The sequence below is a fragment of the Aptenodytes patagonicus genome, chromosome 2, assembly GCF_965638725.1.
Source record: "Aptenodytes patagonicus chromosome 2, bAptPat1.pri.cur, whole genome shotgun sequence".
Lineage (NCBI taxonomy): Eukaryota > Metazoa > Chordata > Aves > Sphenisciformes > Spheniscidae > Aptenodytes > Aptenodytes patagonicus.
In genome coordinates this window covers 164,871,704-164,884,553 of record NC_134950.1, presented here as the reverse complement: position 1 = coordinate 164,884,553, position 12,850 = coordinate 164,871,704, and the positions used below count along the sequence as shown (strand labels likewise).

Genomic DNA, 12,850 nt, shown 5'->3' with positions numbered 1-12,850 from the left:
ATTCAAAAACCTCTTAGATGTGGTTCACTCTTAGAAGGATAGGGTTATTTAAGCTTTCCAAAGCTCTGTCTAGATGCCAAGCTGGACACCTAAAAGTCAAATTCAACTTTGCTCTAACATAGTTACGCTTGTATTTGTATTAAACTGCTTTGGCTATATGTTAATCCTAGCTATTGGTGCAACCCTTCCGCTGACGGATTTTCCCCTAAACTCCCAGATTTTCCTTTTGTCAGTCTTCTCTGCTCGTAGAAGAGCCACAGTAAAGCCCACCACAACATGCATCCAAAGGCAAACAGTCTCAGTATGGACAGGTACACTTTGTTTCAAGATGCAAGAACTGTTATGAAAAACAGTACCATCAACTCCTGTACTTATGTTGGAAATGCTACATTCCTTAAGATGTTTCCGACTTCTCTACTTCCCCCCCCAAACCCATGCAATGCTAGTATAGTTGTAAGTTCTGGAAGTCAAAATAATTCAAAATCAATAAAGTAATTGCAGACAGCTTAAGTGCCACCCGAAGAGCAAGCTCCTAACAGAAAGCAGTGCTGATGTAAGTGACCTGACTTAAAGAAAGGCTCCACAGACAAAGCCCTGTGATCATCCACCCTCAAGTTATCGAAAACACAGTACACATTACAAAAAGTCCTATCTTAAAGGACAGTCACATCTGTTGCAGATGATTAGTAAGCAGAAACATTTCTTATGATTGTTTAGCAACAGCTATATTGAGCCAACTTATGCAAATATTCGCTATCATTCTTGTCACATTGGCATTACTTCAGTTTAAACCAAGTCACCTTCTTTTAGTACTCAGTCATGCCCCAAGGCACTAAGTTTTCCAAGAGCTCTGACTTGACCACGACAGCCAAATTTAACAGTTGAGGTTATCAAACTACCAAGACAGTATTATTGTTTCATCTATACTGTTCTCCCTGTATACACAGGGCATTGGAGAGTTCTATCAGATAGAACATTGCAGACCCCCACCTAGGAAGTTTCTTGAGGAAACGACTTTATAGTCACCCTATTCAATCCTGGTACTGCTCAGCAAAGCAGTCACAGGCAAGTAACAGTATCTTGTAGTCATCTATAAGGCAACACTGATACTGTCACATCTTCCACATCTATCATTACTCAAGCACGCAATGCTGTAAACCCAATACCTCTAAGTCAGGGGGTTCTTGGGACACATAGAAGTTGAGATGATATTGTCCAAAGCCTTCGACCTTATATCAAGCAGTTGTTTACCAACTGTGATAGCCCACTATCAAACCAAACAGCTTCTGGATCAAGGAAGTTCTGCATGTAAGTTATTAGCAGAGTTGACATTGTCCCTCATCTGATGCAGATGAAAGTGATAGCACTAGCAAGAGCGACTAGTAAAGGTTGTTGTAAAGCGGTACTTCACATTGGCCACCAGATACTAACATTTATACATACACCTGAAGCAGTAATGTCTTTCAAGTGTAGGAGAACACCAGGTTGTCTTAATATTCTTCACAGATAGCTGCTGGCCAATAATGGCTTTCACTTGGAAGATAATGTTTGCAAATCATGCAGGTGCAATACTACCTGGACACAGTCAGCCCCAACACTTCCTGTAGAACTGTTTTCAGTTGCTTGTAGCTTTGCCAAAGCAATTACATGGACTCATTGCCATGGTAAGCATTTTTCCATCTTTTTTTCTAGGAAGTCTCAGCCAGAATGGTTTCACTGTTTCCAAGAACAAGTTAGGGAAAATAAATGTTTTGACCACATTAAAATTTTATTAAAGCTTTTCCATCAAGAAGTTCCTGCATCCCCCAAGACCCAAAGCAGAGAGTTTTAGAGCACGCCCTGTGTAACAGGGCTGTATCTTTCGCTGTACTAAAACATCACTTCCCAGATTGGTAAGCCTTAAAGAGTTTTATTTCCTGAGAAAGACTGCATGCTTTAGCTGCTATGAACTGGTTATTTCCTAGTCAAGACAGAGGAGGGCTTTCCTCATTGTAAGGCTAAATACCATGTTAAGAATGAGAGAGTCATGTCTTATGTAGGAGCAGGAAAACAGTTAGGACTGCTTGGAGATAGTGAGCGCTGCTGAGCTGACAAGAAGAACCATGTGCAATACTTGCACAAGGGTAAAGATCCATGTGTGGACTGCGGGAACAGTCTTCATCTAAGACAACAAAGCTGCCAATAGCTTCTTTTGCACTGCTCAATTAAAGTTTTATACTTTCAATTACCTATCATTTTATATATAATTTTCATCTTTCAACTCTGAAGATGGAAATTTCCAGGAGAAAAAATAAAAATAAATAATCTATAACGTTACTATATAGCAAACTGGCAGACAAAGGACATGAGGTTGCCTACGACAGCAGGACACTTGATCATAATTTCTTGTATAAACTAATAAAGCTGAACATTTGAATACTCCGGATATGTTATTCTTTAACAATTCTGGAAAGTACATCACAGGAAAGCCCCTCATCCCGTTGATACTCTTTGTTGCAAAACGACAGAAAAATATAAGCTGAGTAAATTCAGTGCAATAAGCAGTTCTCTATAGTTTCAGATGCAAGTGTTCAGTATTAATTCAGATCAGATAGCCAGGACAAAAAGCACCAAGAATAAGATTTTTTTTTTTAGAATCTGCTATTGTGCCTCTTATATCGCACCACAAAGTAACTCTAAAGTAGGTAGATAAAATAATCCCAAACTCTACGACCATGTGAAGTCTATTAATACTGGTTATCATCCCTGCTTAGTAATTTCTTGCTATCTCCACTTAGGATTCTAATCTGCTGTGGAAAAGTTCATGTAAAACATCCCCTATCACTATCACCATGTACCCTAATATCTCAAAGCACATCTTGTAGGCAAAATGCCGTTTCTGTACTCCAGAGAGCATCAGCTTTAACAATCACATAATGAACGTTTATTAGAAATTAATTACAATTGCAAAAGAATGCCTTAACTTTACTATCTCCTAAACTGAGCACTTGATCTTTCAGTCTTAAAAATTAAACGAAATCTAGTATGCACATTAACATGCATTTTATTACAAGCTTCTTTTAACTATTTTTGGCCCCAAAGTGACATCTGTTTTCATACCTTGATTCAGATCTTCAGCTGACAGCAGGAGGCTGGCAGACAGGAAGAGCTCAACAAGAAACTACTTTTAATAAGAAACAGTAAGAAAATATGCAGAGCAGGGAAGGAATGACCCCAGACACAACAATTAGTGAAGAGGAGATGCAACTACGGGTGAAAGTCTATTTCAGGAGACAGCGAGAAATGAGCATGTGACAGAAGAGATGGATGATACAGGAAGAGCGAGATGAAGGCCAGAGCATTACTAGGAGAGATTCCACTCTAATGCAAACTGTTTATCAAATAACTGTCTAAATGCTGCTTTGTGCAACAATCCAGAGAAGTAGAGCATTCAAGAGCGAGCGCATCAGTCCCATGATGCTGATACTACAATTGCTGCACGCACTTTGCAGAATTCTTTTTTCCAGACTAGGAATTGAACACAGATACAGGAGAACCCTGCAACTAAACTCTGTCTGCACAACATACCTCGGAAAGACTCCCTGAGTTAGCAGATGTTACAGAAAAGTAGTTAATTCTGCTTTCAGTAGCTACTACTTTAGTACTCAAGCTAAGCAAGTGGAAGAGATTAACAGGGATGAGAACCAACATTGCAGCAAAACTAGTTTCCAAAATAACATGCTAAAACTATACCAATTAAATCGATACAATTGGCAGGCATGTGTTTGCTACTCATTTGCTACTCTAATCCAGTTTCTCCTCTCACAGCACAGGCAGTTGTTGGAACACAACCATTTCTGGAATTCCAGCTTAACAAATTAAAGCTAGTAAGTGTAAATCGTTAACTAAAGCCCTTTTTCGTATTAGATCTTCAGAATAATTTCTGCTTGCTCTTTCCCAAGCTCATCGTATCCTCCATAAAATAAAACCCAGAACTACTCTTGACATTGGTCAGAAGTAAAAACAACCTTAATATAGAAACATGACTGCACAAACACTAGAGCTGAACAAGCAAACCCACAATATGTATGAAGACAACCAGTTTTTAATCGTTTATATACATTCATGAGAGGTGTCTCAGCACTAATCATTTCAGGCTACAATGAGAAACTCCACCCCCATCAACAGGTAGCTTTCATACTTTTTGAGGAGACATAGGTAGGACGTTCCCATTCAAGGAATACTGAGCAGGATGAGTTCAGAATATTTTACTCTAGAGCATCCTCCAGTTAAAAAGAGACTCTGGACTTCTTACATGAGAGTTTTTACTTTCCTGCTCCGATTACCATTAGGAAAAAGGTCCTTTAGGGAGTCCTAAATAAAATAAATATCCACTGGCCTATCCAGTCCTTCTCCTCTGCGGACATAATCAGCCTACAGCCCGTCCTACTTCAGCTGCAGTGCAGTTGATGCTGTTTAACAGCATCTCACTAAGATTTGCTCTTACACATCACAAGAGCAGTATTATTAAGCCAATGCCAGACAGAACTAGTGACCAACCAATAAGAAGTTGCACTGATCCTAGAGAATCCAGCCAGTTATATGAAGTAAAGATGTTTTAAACCAGAAAGATGACCAACACTTCTTTCCGCAACAATAACATGTCTAATACCATCCACACTAATCATATACAAAATAGTTTACATACATTCTTTGTATATAATGCATATAATAAAAAAGAAATTGCCCTTCAGTTGACCATAGCACTTTATTTAGAAATCACATCATCAGGCTAGACTCTGCATATTTCATTATGGTACTACTTACACTACAAATCTTTCTAGTACCATTTTTTAATTTAACCCTCTTAATTAGAATCCAAATTAAATGAATGCCTTCTGTGCTTCCAAATTCTCATTTGTGTAACCTTTGAGGAGAACGACAAACAAAAATCCATTTCAGCATACCGGATGGCATTCAGTGCACACATTGAGCCTTATTTTTCAGCTCTTTTTATTAAGCGCTCTGTTTCAAGAGAACTGCAACATAATTTGATACACAAGATAGTTGGCAACTGTTGATGGATACAGAAACTGGAAAGCTAGCAAGAGGAAATACTCAAAAGTAGAGGCAGTCAGAAAAGCAGTTTCAAAACAAGTTTCAAATTTCTCATTTAACTTACAATTTTAGGTATCAGTAGAGAGACTAAGTTTGACAACAGATCATCAGTTACACTGTGGCTACAGCCAGTTGATGAAATCTTACCAAGATTTCCAAGAAGTTCCTCAACTTCTGAGCACTTACTACTTGCCATCCAACAAAAAAGCGAACACCACATCAGATGTCATTTTACTCCCCCACCCCCAATATTAGCACAGACACAACTACAGCTACTAATGCAAAAATTTAGGTCATAAAACACGTACTGCAACTAAGCTGCTGCATTTGCATCTGCATCTCAATTTTCTGTGATACTCCTTCTATAGGCCTCCTCAGATAGAAGCATTCTGGACTGTCAGTTTTGGTCTGACATTCACATTCTTAATTTTACTTACATCTTACTTTCTGAATACAGCATTCTACATCCTTTCCGCGTGGCTTTAAAATTAGGCATAAAACTAGGTTTTCATTAAGTCTGAAAGGCTAGCAAGGCAACCGCTTCCTTTCAAAATTCACATACTACTTTAAACTGGTCACAGGTTTGCTATTAGGCATTATCTTTTGACAGATCCCTGAACTGCTCTCACCCACCTAGCTTGAGTACCCACAGACAAAGCCTTAGTTTTAAAGCTAAATGAATTGAGAGACAAAGCAAAATAGAAGCTTGAAAGCCAGGAAAAAAAATAAAAAGTTACCAAACTTTCTGAAGAACTCGGGTTATCTTATTGCAGTGTTTTAGAAGACACATACAGATAATCAGCCTAATCAAGTGACTCCAAATAATACTATGTTACACTGTTAAAATTGCAAAGGCATCTCAAAACTGAGGGTGTTTTTTTTTTTTAACCTAGACATCCTTTTCAGATATCTAAATTTACAAGATGTTTAAAATAGCTTTTAAAATAGCTTAACCATTAGTGATTCAGCAGGTTTTAGGATCGCCTATCTAGCAGTAACAAGCTTTATGTAAAAAGAAATATGTAAGTGGATAACTTTCTAACTCTCCATAAGCATAAAATGAAGGCCTAACTAAAAATAGTTAAACAGCGTGACGAAAAAAAGCTACAAGTTAGCAACAAATTCCTTGCACCAAATATTCATATTTAATCATGTTCAGGATTCACAAAGGCACAAGTATTTCATTGCAATTCAAACTCTGTCTGAACTCCTAAAAAAAAAAAAGCTTCAAGAATCCAATTGTTAAGAGCGTCTTTTTCTCACAGACAGAAAGCTTAAAATAAAAGGTGTTACTTTTTCAGACCAGTCCCACAACTGTAGAAAGCATGCTAGTAACCAAGAAGCTGGCTTATTAGCATACCAGCTTAGATATTTTTCACAGAATGACTCAGCCTACTATTTTCAAAGTTTTCCTTAAATATTTGTCCTACATTTTATAATAGCAGTTACCAATTACAAAAAACCCCACATCACATTAAGTCTTAGCCACTTTACAATATTGAGCATAGAGATTAGCTATGCATCCACATTTGCATCCGCTGATCTAATCCCTCCTGAAAGTGAAAGCTCGAGGTATTCAGTACAGATCTTTCAGAGGTAAGCGAATGCTTTGTGCAAGTTCGAGAAAAAACATTCATGCTTCTCCACAGCACAGTTTAGTGCTTGCAAGATACAAAAACTTGCCAGGAGTTCCCCTATCAAGAACAGCACACTGTTAAAACTGCAGCTTTTAACAGGACAGCTAAGAACAACATAAGAGAGCAGCCACATAAGGAAAATTTAGTTTACAGCTGTCCGCCTTAAACAGATGTATGCATACCCATAAGGAGCAGAAGCTTTAGCTGAAAAAGCTTTCCATCATTGCTCGCACCTCTCTCTCAAAGCCTATATTTGGTATCGCAGACATATTCAAGGAGAACGAGTGTTTTAAAGGGAGGAGGAGGGGATGCCACGAAGGTTGTCTTCCCTCCAGTGCCAGGCTCCCTACCCTGGCTGACTGGAACTGCAGATTAAAAGCACGCACCGCCGAAGCGGCCGCGGCCCGGCAGGCGCAGGCATGTGCTGCCATCAGCTACGAGGCGGCGTGCGAGTCGGGCTGCAGCCACCGGGACAAAAGGACCGCAGACGGATCGGGCCGGGGAGGCGGGGGGGGAGAAGGTTGCGACCCGCCCCGCAAGGACACGGCCAGCGCAGGCGGCGGCACCGCGGCCGGCCCGGGCATGGCGCAACCCCCTCCCCGGGGCGGGCTCCTCGTCGGGGATACCCTGCTCCCTTCCCTCTGCCCAGACCCCGCCGGGCGTGCGAGTGTCCGCCGACCCGCCCCCGGGCCCCCCCTTCCTTGAATTTTTACCTTCATCTTCGAGCTCTAGTTTCTCCAGCATCCCTTCGGAGGCGGCCGGGAGCTGAGAGGAAGCCGGAGCCGCTGCCGCCGCCGCCGCCTGCGGGAAGGAAGAAAGGAGAAGGAGATGAGCATCCAGGCGCGGACTCACCGGCCCCGCGGCGGCATCGGAACAGCCCGGCGCGGCGGAGGGGAGTGGCGGCGCTGAGGGGGCGGCTGGCGCGGTTCCCGCCGAGCGCTGAGGGGAGGGAAGGCGGGACGGCGCTGAGGCCGGGCGACGGCGGCTGCCCCTCGGCCTCCCACACACGCACGGCTCGATGTGCGCTGCCTCTTACACACCCACCGCACACACCGAGGGGGGAGGAGGGGGGAGGAACCGGGACTCGCCCTTCCTCCCCCCTTCGCGGCGGCTGCGCCCAGCCCATTAACCCTACGGCCCCCGGGCTCCCCGCGGCCGTGCCTCCCGGAGACGCCGCCTCCCCCCTGCACGGGGGGAGCTGCCGTCGGCGGCCGTTAGGCGCACGGGGAGGCCGGACGCCCTTTCGCAGGGTCAGCGCTTCCCGCCACACCTCGCCGCCGCCGCCTCTCCCCCGCCCCCCCCCTCCGGTGGAGGGATTGGTACGTTCCATTTTGCTGCAGTCAAGCCCGTTGGTCAGCAGCGGGAGGGGAAGGTAACTACCACTTCCGCGCGCAAAAGGGAGGGGCAGGAGGGAGAGGTTTACTGCCCCAAGAGCTCTGCCAGGCCAACCGCCTTTCGCAGCCTGCTCTGCAGGCTCGGCTGTTCGCCTGGCTGCTTTGGATTAAAGCGGTGCAAGAGGAGGCGGAGAGGAGGAAAGCCCTCCTTTCCCCCCGCGAGACGGGGTTGGTATGGTCCCGTGCGTTCACCTGCAAGGCAGCGGTGGGGAAGCCGACAGTTCCACTGCCCTCCAGGGGAGGGGGGAAGGGGGTGAATGTTGAGGGGTTTTCCCCCGTGTGTGACAGGGAGTTCCCGCACTGAGCCGAGCCGCCATCCCGGGGTGCCCGCTCTGGGAACAGACGCGCTTGTTTCCATTTAAAACGTTCGAGAAGTTACAATTCAAGATTAGCCCGAATGTCGGCGTCTTCCATGTAAGTCGCGCGCCTCTATCAAAGCTGGTCGCTAACCCTCGGAGCGGTCTCCTGAGGAGGAGGGAGGCGGCCTTGGGGCTGAGCGCCCTCCTCATAACGTGCTTCAGCTCAGCCAGAAGTTAGGGGGGACTCGACCCAGGGATTAGTGAGTGAAATTCTAGTTTACGTTATGCAGCAGATCAGACTAGATGATCCTACTTCAAAAATCACTCTTGAAAAACAAACAAACAAAAAATTGACTGCCCCAGCATTGCTGTCACTACAGACTGGTATTTCAGAACTGTTCTCAACCGTGCTGGGTGTGAGGTGGTGTAACGCCCTGAGCTTGCCCTCAAGCACCTGAGCACATAATGCTGACAGCTTGAACCACTTGCTGTTACCAGTGTCTGAAGGATGGAGTTTACACCATGGGAGGCTTCTGCTTACCAAGAGTGGGATTTATGACACCCAGCTTTACAAGTCTGCACCTGAGCTTGTAAGCCAGGCTACAGCAGAATCAATGGAAATAAGGAAATATTTGAAATAGATTAATCATTAGATTTATTTAGACAGTGAGATGTGGTAAGGTGTAGCTAGGTCTCCTTAACTATAATGAATGGGTCCCCGCTGACTGTTTAGGAAGCCCAGCAGGACCAGTTCAGACATGGATGCTGCAGGGGTGGATAAACAGATTATTTCTTTGGCAATGGCAACAGATCTTGTGGGCAGACACGCATGCATGGTGCTCCAAAGGAGTCACAGGAGCCATTAGAGAACATTTAAAATCCATTGGTCCCTAAGGAGAGGTTCAAGCTTCAAAAGTTCAGCATGTCCTTCAAGGAGGGAAGGTTGAATAGATCTAGGATAGCACAGTGATGTGCATAGAACATAGGAAAGTATGAAAGATAATTAGAATTAAATCTATGATGGGAGGAGAGAGCCAAAAATTATGGGAAAACAGAAAGCTGTCTGTCATTTCTCAAGTCCAGAGAAGTTTCAAGCAAGGAAGCTAACTGCTGGTGACAGCTGCTTTTTCCCAAGCTGCCTCTTTCTAGGGACACTTTTAAGGTTAGATGAGGAAGTTAACAATATCCAGGTCTTCTTTACTGTAAAGATCCTTTGGAAAGAAAATCCTAAAATATTTCATTGCTAGTTGTATTTTTAAAAGAATTCTAGGATTTCAATAAATACTCTAACTGACGAGCCACAGAAGATACCAAAGCAGTTCATATTAATTTATAATATTTTCAGCCTACTAATTAAAATGCTTTGGAAGCTTTTAATTACCTCTGGGAGCTATCTTTAAAAGCTCTAAATAATTTATCTTCCTTATCATGTACCTTGATACTGATAAGAGAAGAATAAGATGACATATCTGGTTGGAAATAACTGTCATTATTTTGTTTCTTTTTTTAAAACAACAATTCTTTACTCCCCATAATTATCTAGTAAGCACCAGCCATGAGGACATACAACTCTGAGGTTGTTTGTAGCTGGAAGTGACACTGAATCTTCGAAGTTGCATCACATTTCACCTGCTACAAAACACAGATACAAGAAGTCAGTTAAGCCTGCCTATTTCATGCAATGAGCTACACAGCACTATGAACCTCAGAGCTTACTGCAATATCAGGGTTTTACAGTGACAGAATCTATATCCAGACCAAGAGTACTATGAGAAACTCAAGATAATATAAAGGCAGTAATTAAATATATAGCAGAGATTTGTAATGGAAACATTATAGCTATGTTGTAACATCCATACTGCTCAAAAAAACCCCAAAGGAAATTGAGAAGTAAAGGCTGAAACTCCATCCCTCACGCTGCCTGCAGTCTCGCAATTTGTTTAAACCAATTTTGGAAAAAGCTGCTGATCATGGTGTTCCATTTTGCTCCTCGTTTTGCATTCTAGCTCCTTTTGGCTTGTAGGCAACACAGTGAGTCAGAACAGGAAACTGATGCAGCCGAAAACCAAACGGACCAAAAGAAAAGACTGTTTTTTATCCAGATCAGTTCCTGATCCAACTCACTGCGCAGTTGCACCAGCTAGCTCTGGCACAAGGAGTGCCAAGGGCAGGAGTGACAGTGGGACCGCACCTTCTGGAAACAACGCGCTCTTAAGTCTGCTTAAATCAGTGGTGAAAACACTGTCTTGTTCCTTGTGAACTACTACAGCATTAGACAAATCAGCAGATATTTTCAACGGTCTTAGGTATTGCTTCTCTCTACAAACTCTGCCTGCCATTTTACAAAAGGATTACTGGTTAAAGATAGGGAAAAGATCTGTCTTTCAAAGGACCTGTAATTCCCACCAAGATGATATTATATGTTGTAACATTTCAATATCTGTTTATTGTGACTATTTGTTCTACTGCCACAGGAGGTTTCTATTAACTATAACCAAGGGATTTGTCTAGATTATGGTTTAAATATTTGCTATAAGAGCTTGTCAGGTAACCCATTTTAACTGTTTGAGATACCCAGTGCAACAAGACAGTATATACTTCATATACTGAATACTGCTAAGCAAAATAAATTTTATATATAAAAGTTTAGAAGAGAAATATATGCAAAAACAGAACTGCCTGAATACATTTCTTCTTTGCTAGGTTTCAGTTCGGTTTTTACAGGGGCATTACTTACGCCAAAAACATGGACCTATGACGTAACGCTAATACAGCAGTGCCAGCAATCTTTGTAGAGGCAAAGTAAAACAACTCAAGGTTGATACAACAGCAAAAGTCATAAAAAGGTGGATGTAAACAAAAGAGGTTTTAGGATTTCTGGGAAGGCTAGAACGTAAATTTTAATAGGTAACTGCTTACTTTGTCTCTGCCTGTTTTCTTTAGCTTTCTAGGGTAAAGGGAGTTACTAATACTCTGTAGAAGTAAAATCAGTCCTGTTAATTATATATGGACTTATAATGAATATGTTAAAACCTATCTGATAATCTAGGAGTCCTTTTAGTCCTATGTCCTATTGAAGGAATCCCATTATTTTCATAAGAACATCCTAAGTATTTAAGTTGTAGGGACAGTTCAAGGATGTGAACAGCAATTAACCCTGTAGAAGATTATTTTTTTATGTAGTTTCCTGCCATCTTGCCTCCCTGAATTAGCAGGAATGCATCCATTGGGATCTATCACTGGCAGTCATCAGACCAGCTATATCAAAATGCTTTGAACAAGATTCATCTCACCTGAGCTTAGACACCTACTGTGTAGCTTTTCATATTGAATGAGTTACCCTAGGCTGCTGCTTCTGCACCCAGTGGAGAAACAAACGTTTCTAGGACGTCATTCACATGCCCTATTTTAGACAACTATTTGGGATAAAAGCATGCTGGACTCCAGTCACTGTACTGACTAGACCTCTACATCTTCATTTGGTCAGGTTCATTCCGCTTAGCATAGCTATCTGTAAGGGATGGTGGGGGGAGGGAGCCAAGAAACTATAAACTAGTCAGCGTAACTTTTATTCCAAGATGGATAAGAGAACAAATACACCCATTTTGAGTAGTTAGAGGAAAGAAAGATCATCAGTAACAGCCAGCGTGTATAAACACTGCCAAGCCAATCTCAGTCACTTTAATAACAGGCTAGAAGTCTTGTGGTAGGCAGATGCAACATGAGTTAACAGGACTTTTGACACTATCTTGCATGACACTCACGTAAGCAAGCCAGATAGTCTAAATGAAATGACTGCTAAAGGTCACAACAATATTCACAAGGAAGGTAGTAAGATTTCTTTATCTAACTGGAAGGGTTTAAGAGAGGGTTCCACAGAGGTCTGTGTTCTATCTAATATCATTCAGTGTTTTCACTGATGACTTGATGAAGGAATAATGAATAACCCGATTGCATTTTCAAATGACTCAATGCTAAGAGACGCTGCTCTTTTAGGGATAGCCTTAGAACTTAAAATTATCTAGAGAATTGCTGCAATGCCTTCAAAAACAGGATGTACTTTGATATGGGTAAGTAGAGCGCATTACACAATAATCAAATGCAAAAATAAAATGGGAAAAGATTGGCTTGCAGCAGTCATGCAAGGAAAAGACCTGAGAATGAAACTAAATGTCAGACAACAATGTCAGATTCTTGGAAAAAAAAATCACACTATCTACAAATGTGTTATAGGTAAGACACGGAGAATCTGTTCTACACATTGCCTGGTTAGATGCCAGCTGGGATACTGCATTCAGTTTTGGGCATTGAGCTCAAGAATGAACCAAGAGAGTCCAAAAAAAAAGCAACAACAATGATCTAGGAGTTCAGAAAATGCGACCTGTAAAGAAGGACTTGAAAACCTCCCAGTTTCTTAGTCTAG

General features: G+C 42.3%; 1 protein-coding gene across 8 annotated transcripts in view; it reads right to left on the bottom strand.

Annotated features, from left to right (window-relative positions):
* The window catches only part of PRKAG2 (protein kinase AMP-activated non-catalytic subunit gamma 2), a 230,471-nt gene that overhangs the window by 46,856 nt on the left and 170,765 nt on the right, over positions 1–12,850 (bottom strand). For all 8 annotated transcript variants that reach the window (XM_076331958.1, XM_076331960.1, XM_076331964.1 and 5 more), the window contains one exon: positions 7,448–7,535. In XM_076331958.1, the coding sequence (XP_076188073.1) occupies positions 7,448–7,535 (88 nt within the window). The remainder of the gene's footprint in view (positions 1–7,447; positions 7,536–12,850) is intronic.